The 16,951-nt window shown below is 55.3% G+C and overlaps 1 protein-coding gene across 1 annotated transcript in view; it reads left to right on the plus strand.

Moving 5' to 3' along the window:
* Positions 1-16,951, plus strand: part of GYG1 (glycogenin 1) — a 36,490-nt gene that overhangs the window by 4,910 nt on the left and 14,629 nt on the right. The window contains exons 4-5 of the mRNA XM_066347394.1: positions 52-214; positions 14,141-14,267. Of these exons, the coding sequence (XP_066203491.1) occupies positions 52-214; positions 14,141-14,267 (290 nt within the window). The remainder of the gene's footprint in view (positions 1-51; positions 215-14,140; positions 14,268-16,951) is intronic.

Genomic DNA, 16,951 nt, shown 5'->3' on the forward strand with positions numbered 1-16,951 from the left:
CAGGTCCTGGCAAATCCACCTCTGTAATGCTTTCTCCCCTCTCTGGGTCAGGTCCTGGCAAACATCGACGACCTCTTTGAGAGGGAGGAGCTGTCGGCGGCGCCGGACCCCGGCTGGCCCGACTGCTTCAACTCCGGAGTCTTTGTTTACCGGCCCTCCATGGAAACGTACGGTCAGCTGCTGCGCATGGCCGCCGAGCAGGGCAGTTTTGATGGTACGTATCCGTCATCCTGATATCTGAGAAGCCGTTAGAAACTTCTGGGGGCAGCTCTTCTCGGGGATGTAGTTGCTGTGGCTGGGAGACAGCCTCACGAGAGACATAGTGAGTGTTTTATGTTGTGCACTTTTGGAAATACTATTGTGTGTCCGTGTGAGCACATGCATTTTTTTTTCTATGAGTACATAAGGGTACCCTAACCTACAACAGGCAGTTTACAGAGTAGCCATTGATTGGCTTTCCTGTGTCTAAATTAGACTATGATCAATGAACTGTGGGTTTTTCAAGAATCCCAAAGACTACAAGACAAACAGAAACCTTTTAACACCCATCTTTAAATGGGAACAGACCTAACAGGACCCAGTGTTGTCTCCCTGGAAATTAGAGGAATAAACCTAATCTTTTGGCTCTGTTTTCTTGGGAGACATTAAAAACAGAACACAGAAAGTTGATGTGAGTAACCTTTGCCACCACATTCTTATTCTCTGTAAGGCTTTGCATCGGAGAGAGCGTTTGCTGCAGAACCGCAGAGACGTCACTGGCCAAGTCAGCGTCCACTTCCCTAATGGGTCGTGTTCCGTCGCAGGGTTACCCACAGAGAGGCTCCAACTCCTTGCGGTGCAGGACCTCACGTCCTTGCGAGAATTTAGATCGAGTGAGTTTGTAGGTGTGCTTCTATTTAAGGCAGTCTCTGACATCATAAATACATAATAAGCTGCTGCTTATTTTTAACCACAAAGCTCATACTCAAGACAGAACGAGTATTTAAAATGCAGAAGCAGCTTTTTAAAACAATGTCGATGGACCCTCTGAACAAAGGAAAGGCCCAGGGCATCCAGGAGGACGCTGCTGGCCTCTGGTGAAGAGGGGAGGGCACTGCTGGCCGCCCTGCGGTGCCCAAGCCGGCCGCACAGCAAAGGGGGAGCAGGCGGAGGTGCCGCAGCACGGGGCTGAGAAACACTCCATGCCAGGACCTGCATGCCCCGGAAGAGTGGGCAGAGCTGGACCGGAACCCACGGCAGCCTCTGGTGCTAATCCTCTGAAGAGGCCGGAGTGTGTTGAGTGTGGTCGCGGTCAGGGCCACCTGTGCTTCTCCCGTGACCGCTTCATTCTTAGCTCCCACTGTTTTCCTCCACGTCAGGAGTGAAAGCTGTGTTAGTGTTTGAATTCAAAGCCTGCCTTCCTCATTCTGACTGATAATACAGCAGTTGCCTTTGCGTAAAAGGAAGACGAGGGTGTTTTTAGCAGAAGTCCACTGTTTGTCTTCACCTTCCTGTAAGAGTGTGTAGCTTTCTTCACCTCCTCCCGGCAAATGTGAAGGAAGTCGTGTAACCCTGCCAGAAATTCAGGTTAAATTCTCAGTTCCAGTAAGCGAGTCCCATTCTCACGTCTGCCCAGTGCCTGAAACCGCATGATGGGAAAGAACATGAAGAGAAGCCGTTTCTAATCGAGGAGCGCGTTAGCTCCTGTTGTTGAGAGATGAGAGGTCTGGATACCAAACAGGACAGGGTCATGGCTACGGTTTTAGAATATACAGCGAAGTAACTGGTAGGGACCAGCGTGGATCATCTACCCTGTTGGAAGTCAAGAGGGCCTAGAGGAGTGGGCGTGTGTTGTTTGGAGGCAGGGACGCAGGGGACATGCTCAGTGAGGAGGCACTGTCCGCTCCTGTGGCCGGACTCAGAGCTGGAGGCCGAGCGTGGGCGGCCTTGGCCACTGGCACGCTCCATCCCTCCGCCTGGAAGGTGCTCTGTGTCCCAGCTCTTCGGTGGTGAAGGCCTGAATTTTCTCTGTTCATACAGCTGCTTGATTGACAGAGTTGAAAATTGAACCGTGTAGATGGGAACTTTGAGTTATGCTCAGTATGTTGTTTAAATCTGACAGAAGGATAAAGTAGGAGCTCTCTAGTGAAAGGTGGTTTGCACTTGCTGTGTGGTGAGTTTTACTCATCAAAGCCAGTTCACTCCATGGGTGGGAGCCTGCTCCTCCCGGAAGGGTTTATACTCATCCCTGCCCTTGTCCACGCTTTTGCCTGTGTAGTCTCAACTGTCCGTGGTCTGGAAATACTGAATGTGGACAATTCCAGAAAGAGATAGTTGATACAGTGTACACTGCACACCATTCTGAGTAGTGTGAGGTCTCGTGTTGTGCTGCTCCTCACTGAGCCACCCGGGTCAGCATCCTGTGTGGACCACGTCTGGGGTGTCCATCCAGTACATGGGCTGGGTCACCGCCTGTGAGTCTCTCATTGGCATCCTGGTTACCAGGTGACGGTCCCGGTATCACCGCTTGTGTTCCGGGAGCTCTTATTTACCTAACGTGGCTCCAAAGGGCAAGGGGAGCGGATGCTGGCAGCTCAGATGTGCCAGGGCCACGCTATAAAGTGTATGCATGTGTGTGTGTGTGTGTGTGCATGTGTGTGTGTGTGTGTGTGTGTGTATGCGTGTGTGTGTGCATGTGTGTGTATGTGTGTGTATGCGTGTGTGTGTGCATGTGTGTGTGTGTGTAAGTGCAGGAAAGAACATGTAGAGGGTTTGGTATTATTCACAGTTTCAGGGATCCACTTGGGGGTCTTGCAGTGTCTCCCCTGCAGAGAAACATTTCCTTGTGAGCTCCACCTTTTCGTTGGTGGTACGCTTGCTGTGCCGTGGGCTGCTCACACCCTGCCCCGGTCTGTGTCAGGCCCACACGAGGTGAGCATCCTCAGTCGGTCCCTGTCACGGCACTGTGCGTTTTCCGTTGTCCACAGCTGTCTGCCCGCCCCCTCCGCCATCCCCTGCTTCACGGATCAGGGGCTTAAGTCCCAGCATCCTTAGACTGGTATCGAAGAGGAATGGTCCGCCGATGACTGTATCTATGTCGGTACATCTTGTGAGTCCTGCTCAATGTCTTGCATAAGTTCAACCAAAGTTGATGGGGCCTGGTGGCCGTGGACAAGCCACACGGGCGGCTGGTGGCCGAGCACTTGCAGCTGCTCTCCCAGCTCTTCCAGGGGAAAGAATGTGGCTGTCACTCTCCTAATCGCTGGTCCTTAGTCACGCCCCGCCCTGCTGTCACCTCCTCTGGCCAAGAGGAGCCCTAAAATGGCAACTCATGCTCCATGGCTTCCCTCCAGGTCTTCTCCCGGCATTCAGACTTAGAGCTCGGGGCTGGTGACTTCCCCGCCTGATGCGTGGGTGGCCTGCGTCCGACCTCCTGTAGCGAGGGGTCTCAGCTCCTGTCCTGTTTGCATTAGCAAACTGCGCTCTTGCTTCACGACTGAAGTCACACGTTTCCTGACAGTTGGACAATAGCTATTGTGAAATAGATGCAGACTAACATGTTATGAAAGGTGACACGGTAAGGTTAGGTCAGGACTTGTGAGCAGTGACGGGGGTGGGGGGGGTCATGGTATCATACATACTGACCAGCAGTCCTGTGTCCCACACCCCCGGGCGGATATCATACATACTGACCAGTAGTTCTGTGTCCACACCCCCGGCGGATATCACACATACTGACCAGCAGTCCTGTGTCCACACCCCCGGGCAGATATCACACACACATACTGACCAGCAGTCCTGTGTCCACACCCCTGGCGGATATCACACATACTGACCAGCAGTCCTGTGGCCACACCCTCGGGCGGATATCATACATACTGACCAGCAGTCCTGTGGCCACACCCCCGGGTGGATATCATACATACTGACCAGCAGTCCTGTGGCCACACCCCCAGGCGCAGTAAAACTGATACACTGAGGCTTCATTTGAAGAAATCAATCTGAATGCAAGTTGTTTATTTTCTTTTTCCCCTGTGACTCCGAGTATCTAAATTAAAGGTGCTTATCAGTTAAAGACAAGGGTTCAATGTTTGAGAATTGCTGTCTGTTAATATCATCTGTACATGTTAGTTTCAAAAACCTAAATTAAAAACAGCAATTCATATTTTCCAGTTTGATAATTGCTTTTTAAAAAAAGTTTTGGGATTCATTTTAATCACCCTACCCTAAATATGCTAAACTTTTTATTAGAGTAATGAAATGTTGGTCGATGGTTGAATTTTCAAAAAGTGTGCGAGAACAAGTTGATGGTAGAATGTCAGACCCAGCTTTATTTTCAGCAGAATCCCGGCTCCGCCGTGAGGACGTTGTACCAGCGCGTTCCCTGTTCTAGTTCTGAGTGGTCGCGGGGACTCTTTCTGTGCTTGGAGGTGTTGGGAGCCAGGAGAGAGCCATAAGGTTTCAAAACGCTTTCCAACAGCATGTGGTGCTGAGTTCTGTTCAGTGCAAAGCTGACCCCAGCGACTCTCTTCCTAATCTTTGTAGCTAGTGAGGCTGCAGGCTGGACCTGCCCAAAGAAGGAGTGAAGGGAAGAGGTGTTTCCAGATAGGACTTGTCCGAATGGAGCGAGCTCAGAAACTGAGGCCCGCCTCCCTCGGTTTCCTGACTCCGTTCCGCCCCTGTAGCCGCCGTAATGCAGCTGCCTGTGGCCCAGCGGGCATTTCACCAACTGCTTAGAAGTCACTGGGCTCTCTTGTATTTATGTCTTTAAGGGATAGTTTGGCTAATGAGTATTTTGAATAAGTAAAGATGAAAAGCAAGTTATGAGGTGTAGTTAGTAGCAGAATAAATTAACCCACACAGGTGGTTTTTTCCCCCTTAGAGCTATTTTTATCTCATTGTACGGTGAGGTTTTTATTTAGCCATCTGTTTGTCTGTAGCCTAGTACCCAGCAGAGGTGGTGAGCCCCGTGAGAAACGGAGGACGAAGGGGCTCGGGTGTTCCGTGTGTGCAGGCTCTTATGTTCATCGTTCACTGACTTTTTCACTGTCTTTCAACGGTCTTATTGAGCCGTGTATTGAGGGCCTGATGTGTCTGTCGGCCTTCCTTAGAGCTCAGGACAGAGCTGGCAGCAGAACCAGGTTCGAACCAGAGACGTCTGCAGCTCTGTGGCTGGTTGTACGTGTGATTTTTCTTTTCTCCCAGTTACCCCGGACCCAGCACTCAGGAAGATGCACCCTGTGGATGATGCGGGTGGAGGAGAATCTCTGTACCATCGGCCTTTCTAAAGCTTAATCACTTAACATTCATGGATCTGAGAGCAGCTGATGCTAATCCACATGAAGAGACAGAGGCTATGATCTCTCTTGCTCTCTGGCCACAGTGATTAAACCTCTCTCTCTGAGCCACAGTCTTTAGAATTACTTGGTCTTTTAAAATCAGTGACACAGTTTGGTATTATTTTATGCATCTGGAAGTATTGGAAATATGACTCTTGCCTACATTTCTATAGTTCATTTATTCGGTATTTCAGAAAATAGTTTAGCTTCTATCTGGGCAAGACGCTAATTTTTAAGGGCTAGAAATAGCCTGGCTAGAAATATAGACTGTCTCTCTCCCTCTCGAAAGCTTATAGTCTGTGAGAGCTCACAGACACTTAACTAATTACACAATTAATTATGTAATTATGATTGTGGTGAGTTCAGAGCACTAAGGGAATCTAGACCAGAAAGACCTGCCTTCAACTGAGAAGTTGAAAATTAAGCCAAGAATAAATGTTTCCTTGAATTCATATAATTAATTAATAGCTTCATTATTAAGAATCTTTTTTAAGGTAAAAAAAAAAAAGGGCGAGACCCCGAAATGGTAAAGTACATCCATTGCTCTTGGCTTGAAGGGGTCGCAGCCCGTGAGATTCACAGGCACTGGGGCCCGAGCCCCGAGGGCTGGACTTCCCTGAGCTGCCTGGGTGGGTCTGATGGCCCCTGGTGACCCTCACAGAAACATCCCCAAGCGTGGTACCTCCAGTTATCCGGGGCACGCTGGCCACAGGCAGGGGTGGGGCTACCTGCCAAGTGGGGCGTGGACGTCCCAGTTCTCAGCGCACCCGTGGGCCTCCCTGTGGTGTCAGGCGCCCTGCCCCGTGTGTGGACGTCCCAGTTCTCAGTGTGTCCGTGGGCCTCCCTGTGGTGTCAGGCGCACGGCCCCGTGCGTGGACGTACCGGTTCTCAGCGCACCCGTGGGCCTCCCTGTGGTGTCAGGCGCACTGCCCCGTGTGTGGACGTCCCAGTTCTCAGTGTGTCCGTGGGCCTCCCTGTGGTGTCAGGCGCACTGCCCCGTGTGTGGACGTCCCAGTTCTCAGTGTGTCCGGGGGCCTCCCTGTGGTGTCGGGCGCACTGCCCCGTGTGTGGACGTCCCGGTTCTCAGTGTGTCCGTGGGCCTCCCTGTGGTGTCGGGCACACGGCCCCGTGTGTGGACGTACCGGTTCTCAGTGTGTCCGTGGGCCTCCCTGTGGTGTCGGGCGCACTGCCCCGTGTGTGGACGTACCGGTTCTCAATGTGTCCGTGGGCCTCCCTGTGGTGTCAGGCACATGGCCCCGTGTGTGGACGTACCGGTTCTCAGTGTGTCCGTGGGCCTCCCTGTGGTGTCAGGCGCACTGCCCCGTGTGTGGACGTCCCGGTTCTCAATGTGTCCGTGGGCCTCCCTGTGGTGTCAGGCACATGGCCCCGTGTGTGGACGTACCGGTTCTCAGTGTGTCCGTGGGCCTCCCTGTGGTGTCAGGCGCACTGCCCCGTGTGTGGACGTCCCGGTTCTCAGCGTGTCCGGGGGCCTCCCTGTGGTGTCAGGCGCACTGCCCCGTGTGTGGACGTCCCAGTTCTCAGCGCACTCGGGGGCCTCCCTGTGGTGTCAGGCGCACTGCCCCGTGTGTGGACGTCCCAGTTCTCAGTGAGTCCGTGGGCCTCCCTGTGGTGTCGGGCGCACTGCCCCGTGTGTGGACGTCCCGGTTCTCAGTGTGTCCGTGGGCCTCCCTGTGGTGTCGGGCGCACGGCCCCGTGTGTGGACGTACCGGTTCTCAGTGTGTCCGTGGGCCTCCCTGTGGTGTCGGGCGCACTGCCCCGTGTGTGGACGTCCCAGTTCTCAGTGAGTCCGTGGGCCTCCCTGTGGTGTCAGGTGCACGGCCCCGTGTGTGGACGTCCCAGTTCTCAGTGTGTCCGTGGGCCTCCCTGTGGTGTCAGGCGCACTGCCCCGTGTGTGGACGTCCCGGTTCTCAATGTGTCCGTGGGCCTCCCTGTGGTGTCGGGCGCACTGCCCCGTGTGTGGACGTACCGGTTCTCAATGTGTCCGTGGGCCTCCCTGTGGTGTCGGGCGCACTGCCCCGTGTGTGGACGTCCCGGTTCTCAATGTGTCCGTGGGCCTCCCTGTGGTGTCAGGCACATGGCCCCGTGTGTGGACGTACCGGTTCTCAGTGTGTCCGTGGGCCTCCCTGTGGTGTCAGGCGCACTGCCCCGTGTGTGGACGTCCCGGTTCTCAGCGTGTCCGGGGGCCTCCCTGTGGTGTCAGGCGCACTGCCCCGTGTGTGGACGTCCCAGTTCTCAGCGCACTCGGGGGCCTCCCTGTGGTGTCAGGCGCACTGCCCCGTGTGTGGACGTCCCAGTTCTCAGTGAGTCCGTGGGCCTCCCTGTGGTGTCGGGCGCACTGCCCCGTGTGTGGACGTCCCAGTTCTCAGTGTGTCCGTGGGCCTCCCTGTGGTGTCGGGCGCACTGCCCCGTGTGTGGACGTCCCGGTTCTCAGTGTGTCCGTGGGCCTCCCTGTGGTGTCGGGCGCACGGCCCCGTGTGTGGACGTACCGGTTCTCAGTGTGTCCGTGGGCCTCCCTGTGGTGTCGGGCGCACTGCCCCGTGTGTGGACGTCCCAGTTCTCAGTGAGTCCGTGGGCCTCCCTGTGGTGTCAGGTGCACGGCCCCGTGTGTGGACGTCCCAGTTCTCAGTGTGTCCGTGGGCCTCCCTGTGGTGTCAGGCGCACTGCCCCGTGTGTGGACGTCCCAGTTCTCAGTGTGTCCGTGGGCCTCCCTGTGGTGTCAGGCGCACTGCCCCGTGTGTGGACGTCCCGGTTTTCAGCGCACCCGGGGGCCTCCCTGTGGTGTCAGGCGCACGGCCCCGTGTGTGGACGTCCCGGTTCTCAGTGTGTCCGTGGGCCTCCCTGTGGTGTCAGGCGCACTGCCCCGTGTGTGGACGTCCCAGTTCTCAGCACGTCTGTCCGTGGGCCTCCCTGTGGTGTCAGGCGCACTGCCCCGTGTGTGGGCGTCCCAGTTCTCAGCACGTCTGTCCGTGGGCCTCCCTGTGGTGTCAGGCGCACGGCCCCGTGTGTGGACGTCCCAGTTCTCAGCGTGTCCGTGGGCCTCCCTGTGGTGTCAGGCGCACGGCCCCGTGCGTGCTTGCTAGCCGCCCTCTGCCCCTCGTCAGACTGGGGACTGTTGAGAGCCGGAACATAGCTGGTCCGTCATGCTGCGTATAAAGCCTGTACCTCATTGATGTGACTCAGTTTCTATAGAAGTGACGGGTCTGAGTTCCATTTTCTGACGTGATAAAATGGAAGAGGAGCTATTGCCTAGAAGTCTCTTTGCTTTTTGCATTTCCATCTGCAGGCAAACTCCCTGAAGACGTAACTGTGGACTCCGGTTCTGTGGGAACGGGTGGGGCTCCCGGTCCTGTGTGTCTCGTCAGCTCTGGGTGGTGCTCGCGCTGCTGGAACCAGCACTGCGGGATTCTCGGGGGGCATTCCTCGGGCTGAGATGCTGGGCGTCATCTTTATACCAGAGTAGACCGCCCTTCCTGCTGCCCACCGTGGGCAAGCCAGCCGCCAGCAGACTGTGATCGATCACACAGCATTTAACAAGAGCACACAGTCAGGAGCTACAGGGCTCGGTGCTGTTTCTGTCTTTCAGAGCAACAGGCCGGTTTCTGCGGTGTGCGCCCACGGTTACCAGGTTCATGACCTGGTCGGGAGCCCTGGAAAATAGCGGGTGGTGGTAAGGACGCCACTGACCCTTGGGCAGCCTGGTGGAAGGGTGCCACAGAATCAGACCTTTGCTCTTGTTTGCGGCCTGGGCGCCCGCACCCCCCCCCCCCCCCCCCCCCCCGCTCCATCCCCACTCTGTCTCGTCTGGACGCCCCGCCCCGGCCGGCTGGAGCCAGCTGCCAACATGCCTGCTGGTCGCGTGGTGGGCTCCAAGATGAGTGAGAGTAAAAAAGTCTTAGCCTGTCAGAATAAATGAGTGGCCTCTGGGCATTTGACCTAAACACACTGGACTAAGGCCCGGAGTGCTCTGTAGTGAGGACTCAGCAGGTTTCCTGCCCCCTTGTATGCTTTGTGGCCGACGCGCTCAGGTCTGCGCTGTGCTCTAGGTTGGGGACTTGGAAAGCCAGGATGTCGATAGCACCAGACGGAGATTCTCTGATGAAGCCGGAACGTCTGTCTGACTTGGAGGTGGGAGTTGTCCTTTAGAAGAAGACAGAGCACTAAGTGTAAGAATTACCTAGGAAGCCACAGACTTCTAGGTGGTATTTAATTCTATTCTTAATTCACAGCTTTTGGCCAAAAGGTGACTCTTTGTCACATAATGCGGTCTGTGGCCTTGGGAGCTGCGCTGTCCGTGGTGTGCCCTCTGGGGGCAGGGCCTTTGCTGAGTGCCAGGGCTTTGCCTCGTGAAGGGCAGCGTGGGTTGCCAGTGTCCCAGCCTGTGTCCCCTCCTGGGTGCGTCCGGTGCCCAGGGCATGTGGACACGGGCAGGGCCCTGGGCTCCCCCGGGGCCTGGGGTTTCTGTCTGACAGTGGCTGTTCTGACCCCCATGGAGGAAATGGGTCTCTTCGCTGCCTCCCAGGTAGGAAATCGTCAGTTTAAGTGACATAGCTTAATGTTAAGAGGGTCCTGCCAGAAGGTGACGGAAGACAATTGGACTTCGGTGATGGGAATGCAGCATAATCAAATGTCAAAATAACCTAGACATGTTTTCTCCAAAGATATGTACCCTGATTTATCAATGTCACCCCATTAAAATTAATTTAAATAAATAAATAAAAAAGGTCCTGCCATGTGGCATAAGAAAAGAAGTAGAAAAACTGACACCCAGTTTTACAGAGTTCACAAACCAGCAGAACTGTGTATGTCACTGGGCACATACATGCGTGTAAAATAAAGGAAAGCAGGACAATTACAAACCAAACCCATGATTAGCGAGATTGGGTCGGGAGCCCTCACTGGACTCGAGCCTGCTGGTGATGTTGGTTGTAGAGAGTTTATGCTTGATAACTCACACACATATTTTTATTTTGATAGTATCACACCTTATAACAAATATAAGTTAACAAGTAAAAGATATTTAGGAAAAATAAGATCTTAACACAATTCTCATTTTTGCCCTTGTCCTTTTATTTTAAAATTACCAAAATATAACAATATTAAGGAAAAGTCGGGGAAGGGGACATCTGTAATAACATTCTGCTTACATAATTTCTTTTTCTTTCAATATGAATGTTTGTTCTTAGTTATATTCAGAATGTATGTCATGACATACTTTTATATTACGTGGTGGATGAGGATCTTTATAGCCATCAGTTTATGGCTGAATAATATTGCTATGAGTGGTTAGAATCACAGTGTACTGACCATTCCTCTATGGTGGGATAGTTATTTCAGCTTTGCTGCTGTTACAGAATATCTTTGAGGTTCTTACATTCATTCTACAAATAACTGACTTATGTGTGAGGCATGTTAGATTTCTCAGTGTTAAGCAGGAGAAGCCGTAATCTCTGTCCTTGTGGCATTTAGACGCTAATGCAGGGGTCGGGAACCTATGGCTCGCGAGCCAGATGTGGCTCTTTTGATGGCTGCATCTGCTTGCAGACAAATCTTTAATAAAAAACATAATAACATTAAAAATATAAAACATTCTCGTGTATTACAATCCATTCATTTCCTACCACTCATGTTCATGGTTGTGGGTGGCTGGAACCAATCACAGCTGTCCTCCGGAACAACACCACATTTTTATTGGATAATGCGTAAGGTACATGGTCGTTGTTGTATGGCTCTCACGGAATTACATTTTAAAATATGTGGCATTCATGGCTCTCTCAGCCAAAAAGGTTCCCGACCCCTGCGCTAACTAACCGTTCTTGATTGTATTTCTCATTTTAACCACATAATTCTTAGATTTAAAAAATGAAACTTAAGAAGAATGTAGGTTTACATGCAGTTGTAAGAAACAGTGGCAGAGGTCTCAAACTTGCGGCCCGCGGGCCACATGCGGCCCGCCGAACAATTTTGTGCGGCCTGCAGACTAATCCACGGGCTTATTTAATTTTATCCAAAATATTTTGAACTTCGTGGATTAGTCTTCGGGTCGCACAAAATTGTTGGGCGGGCCGCATGCGGCCCGCGGGCCGCGAGTTTGAGACCCCTGGTGTAGAGGGACCCCTGTACCCCTCCCCCAGTCTCCCCCAGTGCTAACATCTTCCGTGACTGGGACCCCAGAACCAGGAATTGGCCAGCCTCATTCAGATTCCACCAGTTTCTCACGCATCCTTTGGCGTGTGTGTGTGTGTGTGTGTGTGTGTGTGTGTGTGTGTGTGTGTGTTTCTTACGCACCCTTTGGCATGTGTGTGTGTGTGTGTGTGTTTCTTACGCACCCTTTGGCGTGTGTGTGTGTGTGTATGTGTGTTTCTCACGCACCCTTTGGCGTGTGTGTATGTGTGTTTCTCATGCACCCTTTGGCGTGTGTGCATGTGTGTTTCTCACGCACCCTTTGGCGTGTGTGTATGTGTGTTTCTCATGCACCCTTTGGCGTGTGTGCATGTGTGTTTCTCACGCACACTTTGGCGTGTGTGTGTGTGTGTGTGTGTGTGTGTTTCTGTGCCGTGTCATCACGTGCAGGTGGCAGTGACCACCATCCCAGTCAAGGTGCAGAACGGTTTTGTCACGGGCCCCTCGAGCTACGCGTCGTAGCCACGCCCACCTCCTTCCGCTCCCCGCCCCAACCCCTGGCAACCTCGAATCTGTTCTCTAGCCCTGTACGTTTGTCGTTTATTGGATTATCGTGTGTTAAAGGAAATGAGTAAAGCTCAGGCCTCTGTCCCTCCACTACAGAGTCTGTGTCCACATCCGGGTGTTTACAGAGACCAGAGTGAACCTGTGTTGAGTGTTTGGTTCATAGTTTTCATCTCAAAATGCATGACTCTGTACAGCTGAAATCCTCTTTGGTTCGTGAGACAGTGAAGCAGGTCCTGATGCCGTCTTTGCTGGCTGTAGAACTTACGGGGGGACCACAGCGCTGTGTTGCGCTGTTAGTCCATGAGGACGGGGCCTGTGGAGGCTCCCTGTGCAGAGACGCTGCTGCTTAGACCCCTCAGCGAGTGCCTCGGGCCCGTCGAGCTGAGAGACTGTTTGGAAAGGATGGCCCAGGGACAGTTGAACTGAAAACCAAATACCCTGGTCTTACTACTTAACTCCAAGTACTAAATAAATCTCCACACTCTTCAAGTTTCTTTCAAAACCAGGGAAAACCAAATAGTGACAGCCAAGTGGACATGCCGTGTGCAGAGAGAGGAACCTGGGTGTTGGGCAGAGCGTGAGGAGGGAACGGTCAGTACGGCCTCGGACTTCTGTCCCCGCACACACACACGCGCACCCACTCACCCGAGCTGCTGCCGCCCACCGCAGGGGGGACTGCTTCTGTGCTGTTCTCTCATGAGCCCGAGACAGGAGGCGTCTGGGCTCTGTAGGGCAGCAGTGTTGTGCGGTAGCTTAGGGATCTGTTTGGTTACGCATGTTTAGATCTTTGTTTTTATTTCCTTTGAATGAACGGTGGAGTCCTTGCCTCCTGAGGGAGGCGTGAGGTCCAGGCACCCAGAAGGCCGGGTGAGCATCGTGGGTGTGGTTGTGGTTGTGGTGTGGTTGACCATGCCCAGCGGTGACTGACCTGGCTATGCCCAGCGAGTGCCCCTGGGGACGTCTGCGGGGCCTTCTGACGACCCAGCAGCTGGGGCTGCAGGAGACGGTCCCGTTACCCCCTTCGCTCTCGACCCAGCAGCTGGGGCTGCAGGAGACGGTCCCGTTACCCCCTTCGCTCTCGACCCAGCAGCTGGGGCTGCAGGAGACGGTCCCGTTACCCCCTTCACTCTCCACCCAGCAGCTGGGGCTGCAGGAGACGGTCCGTTACCCCCTTCGCTCTCGACCCAGCAGCTGGGGCTGCAGGAGACGGTCCCGTTACCCCCTTCGCTCTCGACCCAGCAGCTGGGGCTGCAGGAGACGGTCCCGTTACCCCCTTCGCTCTCGACCCACCAGCTGGGGCTGCAGGAGATGGTCCCGTTACCCCCTTCGCTCTCGACCCAGCAGCTGGGGCTGCAGGAGACGGTCCCGTTACCCCCTTCGCTCTCGACCCAGCAGCTGGGGCTGCAGGAGACGGTCCCGTTACCCCCTTTGCGCTCATTTGCTTTTTACGTGTTTTCTCTGTGCCAGCGCTCCTGTCGTGATGTCTCAGTCTGTAACTGAGTGTCACGTCCAGCCCGTGCTAGTGCACGCCTTCCTCCCCGAGACTCACGCAGTGCCCTCGCCTCCTGGCCTTCCCCCACCACAGGGCCTTGGTGTGTGCTTTGTCCTGCCCGGAGCCCGTCCGCAGCCTGCTGTCCACCCGGCTTGGCGAGGACCGCCGCACACTCCTCAGGTCTCGGCTGGAGCACAGCCTCCCGTGGAAGCCTTCCCTGACCCCCTGACCCGTCGGACGAGGGCGTGGCCGCTGCACGTGCCCTCGTGGTCCCTGTGCTCCTGCCCGGCCGGCCTCCCCTTCCCGGCCGTTTCCTGGTCCTCGGTCTGCCGCTGTCCCTACTGCCACCCCTCCCCAGCCCCTGGAGACGATGGCCATGTCCCGCTTCCCGGGGACTGTGCCGTGCCTGCCCGCCAGGCTGCTCAGGAAGTGTTTAATTAATGAGTTAACTCAGAGAAACGCCCACCCCCAATGTGTCCTTAGTAGGTTTAACGTGGAATTTCTTGTTTTAGAAATGGAACTGGTACCTGTTTCTACAGGTCTGTGCATATATTCCTATACAGTTACTGAGCTTCCGTGGTCTGTGGCTTTAACTGGTCTTTTTTTTTTTCTTTCCTTCCAGGTGGGGACCAGGGTTTACTGAACACGTTTTTTAGCAGCTGGGCGACAGCAGATATCAGAAAGCACCTGCCGTTTATTTATAACCTGAGCAGCATTTCTATGTACTCCTACCTCCCAGCATTTAAAGCGTAAGTGGGAACTCACTCACTGTTGTCAGGGTGGTGAAGACGGGGAGTGGGGTCAGGATCTCGGGGTGTGCTGCAGTCTGAGGGCAGGACCGGGTGGGAGGCTTTGAGGGGAGCCTCTCCCTTACAGGAAGCGTGGCTGTGAGGGGAGAGGCGAGTGGCCAGTCCTCACTCTGTGCCCGGAGCACACTTCACTGCCCCGTGGGGGGAGGGGCTGTAGGTTCCCGGTTGCCTGCACCTCGCAGAAGTCCGCTGTGCCTCCTGGTCCAGAGCACAGACTGGGTCCAGACCCAGCTCCGGCTCGGGCGGGCGAGCCGCTGAGTGTGTGCTCTCACCTCTAAGTGAGGGTGTGAATGGCTCCCTCCGCGTGGTCGTGGGGGTCCAACAAGATGCTGACAGTGTGGTGCGCAGTGTGGGAGCGTGGAGCTGGGCTCCCTCGTGCCCACCCTGGAGTGGCCACTCCCTGCGTGGTTACCAGTTACTGAGCTTCTAGCTCGGTCCAGGCTGGGCCTCTCTGCCTCGGAGCCCCACAGAGGTCACCGTGAGCTTGCCGAGAGCGTCAGGTTGTCAGTCCGTCTGTCTGAGAGGTGGGGTGCATCTGGTGGTGTCTGAGCCACAGGGTGGGGCACGGCCTTTGCTCTGCCTGTGGGCTGCTCTGTGCCCCAGGTCCCCACATGCAAAACAAGGGACCAACCTGCCTGGAGGGCCTGTCCTGAGAGGAAGGAGCTCATGGGGGGGGGGCTCGGGACACTGTTGTGGTTGTGTGGTTGGCACCGTGCTCGTCCGGCCCCGCCCCTGGGACTGTCCCAGTTCATCAGCTCGCACAGCTGAGCTGCAGCGCTGGCCTCGCGGTGGGCGCCCGGGCCGCCCCCCAGCCTCTGACGCTCTGGTGTCAAACCGAGACGGTGAGTCAGGTTCCCTGAGCAGAGGCCGCTGTCAGCTGGGTGCTGAGACGCGGCGAGGGCAGCGAAGCTCCTGGAGCTGGGCCTGCTCTGCAGAGTCTGTGCCCCGGGCACTCCGGGGCGACCCGAAGGCAAAGGGCCTTTCTCCCCGTATGCCCTTGCCCAGCGTGCTCTCTGGGCCTGCACCGCAGTAGCCAGCGTGCCTGGAGGTTTGTGGCACAAGTGCTTCCTTTTCTGGGCAGACTCCACCTGGCCCCGGACGAGGACTGTAGGCATCTGTGTGCTTCCCCTAACTGTCCTCTTGGCCTTGGCCTCCAGGGCAAGACAGCCTCGGGGTCCTCTCCCCTTTCCAGCACGAAGCAGGCAGTCTCTCCCTGTTCTGTACGCCGTGGGTCCAGCAAAGCAAACAGAGCAGGAGCCGCTGTCAGGTGATGGAGTGTGAGAAGACACTCCACCCCTCGGCCTTGACCTCATAAAGAACAAGCCTGTCTTGCTTGCAAATTTGGGTCTGATTCTCTGTGGTCCTGGCTGCCTCCTGACCCTGCCAGGGTGGACGTGTCCCTGCAGACTGACAGCTGACCCCCACCCCCCACTGAATTTGTCTGTAACACGGCAGTTGGCTTGACTGGACTCAGCTGGCAGGCAAGAAGCTGAGACGCAGGGGAGAGCGTGGACCGTGGGAGCAGCTCACCCGCCCTGCACGGCTCTTCACAGGGAGCACGTGTCCTGGGGAGGGGGGGAGGATGTTGGGCACACGTGACTCTGACATCCTTCCAGGTGGTCTCACTTCTCAAACAGGTTCATCCTGGCATTTAACGACTCGTGTTTTTCATGTCCCTTGGCCCCGGGGCCTGGCACCTGTCTCCCCTACGCTACCGTTCGCTTGGAGTCCATCCGATTTCCTCTTACTACAAAACAAAACACACGGCACCTGTCCCTGACGGCTGGTTCGCAGACACTGCTTGCATTTATTCTGACAAAGAAAAACGAGGGGGGGGGCAGCGTTCTCGGGGGGGGGGGGGGGGACCTGCGTGCTAGAACCTTGGCCCCTCTCTCAGGAACCCAGTGTTTTTAATGTGCTCTCTGGGAATCTCTCAGACACAACTAGTTTGACATCTAAGTTACCAAAATGGTTAGGACTGTTCCCTCTCCTGGCTCAACAAATCCGTGCTAATTTAGGAAATCTCTTAGTTCGTTGGCATGATCGCAGCATGGATGACGCACTGGGAGATTGGGAGCAGCTCCGTCCATCAGACGGACGTCAGTTGGCCGGGGGCCGACAGGAGGGAATGTGGCCGTCTGTGCCGCGCCCCCTCGGGGGTCGGCGCTAGGTGCTGTCTCCTCTGGGCACCTCCCTGCCTGGAGTGTGAAAGGGCTCAGAGAACTCGCTCTCCCCCCCCCCCCCCCCCGCCCAGACTGCTGCTGTTGGTTCTGTTTCTTTTTGCCGAGATCCATCTCCAGAGACACTTTCTCTGCATTTTCTTACAGTTAAGAAGGACTGAAAAGGCAGATAGCTATATTTCTCTTTCGTTTTGAGTTCATGTGAGATGGTGCCGCTCCCTCTCTGAGCTGGAGTAGACTTGCCCTGTGTGCTCCGCGAAGAGCCCGGTCTGAATGCAGCTCCCCTGCCGGCTCAGACTAGCCTCCGGGGTCTTAGGACCGAGTGGCTCAGTGGTGGGCTGGCCTTCCCCGGGGCAGCATGGTGACAACAGGTAGCGTGAGAAACCGGGGGTTCGGGGGGCTCAGAGCCACTCGGGCGTCCTGGGAGGGGTGGAGAACAGCCTA

This window comes from Saccopteryx leptura, chromosome 8 (genome assembly GCF_036850995.1).
Source record: "Saccopteryx leptura isolate mSacLep1 chromosome 8, mSacLep1_pri_phased_curated, whole genome shotgun sequence".
Classification (NCBI taxonomy): domain Eukaryota; kingdom Metazoa; phylum Chordata; class Mammalia; order Chiroptera; family Emballonuridae; genus Saccopteryx; species Saccopteryx leptura.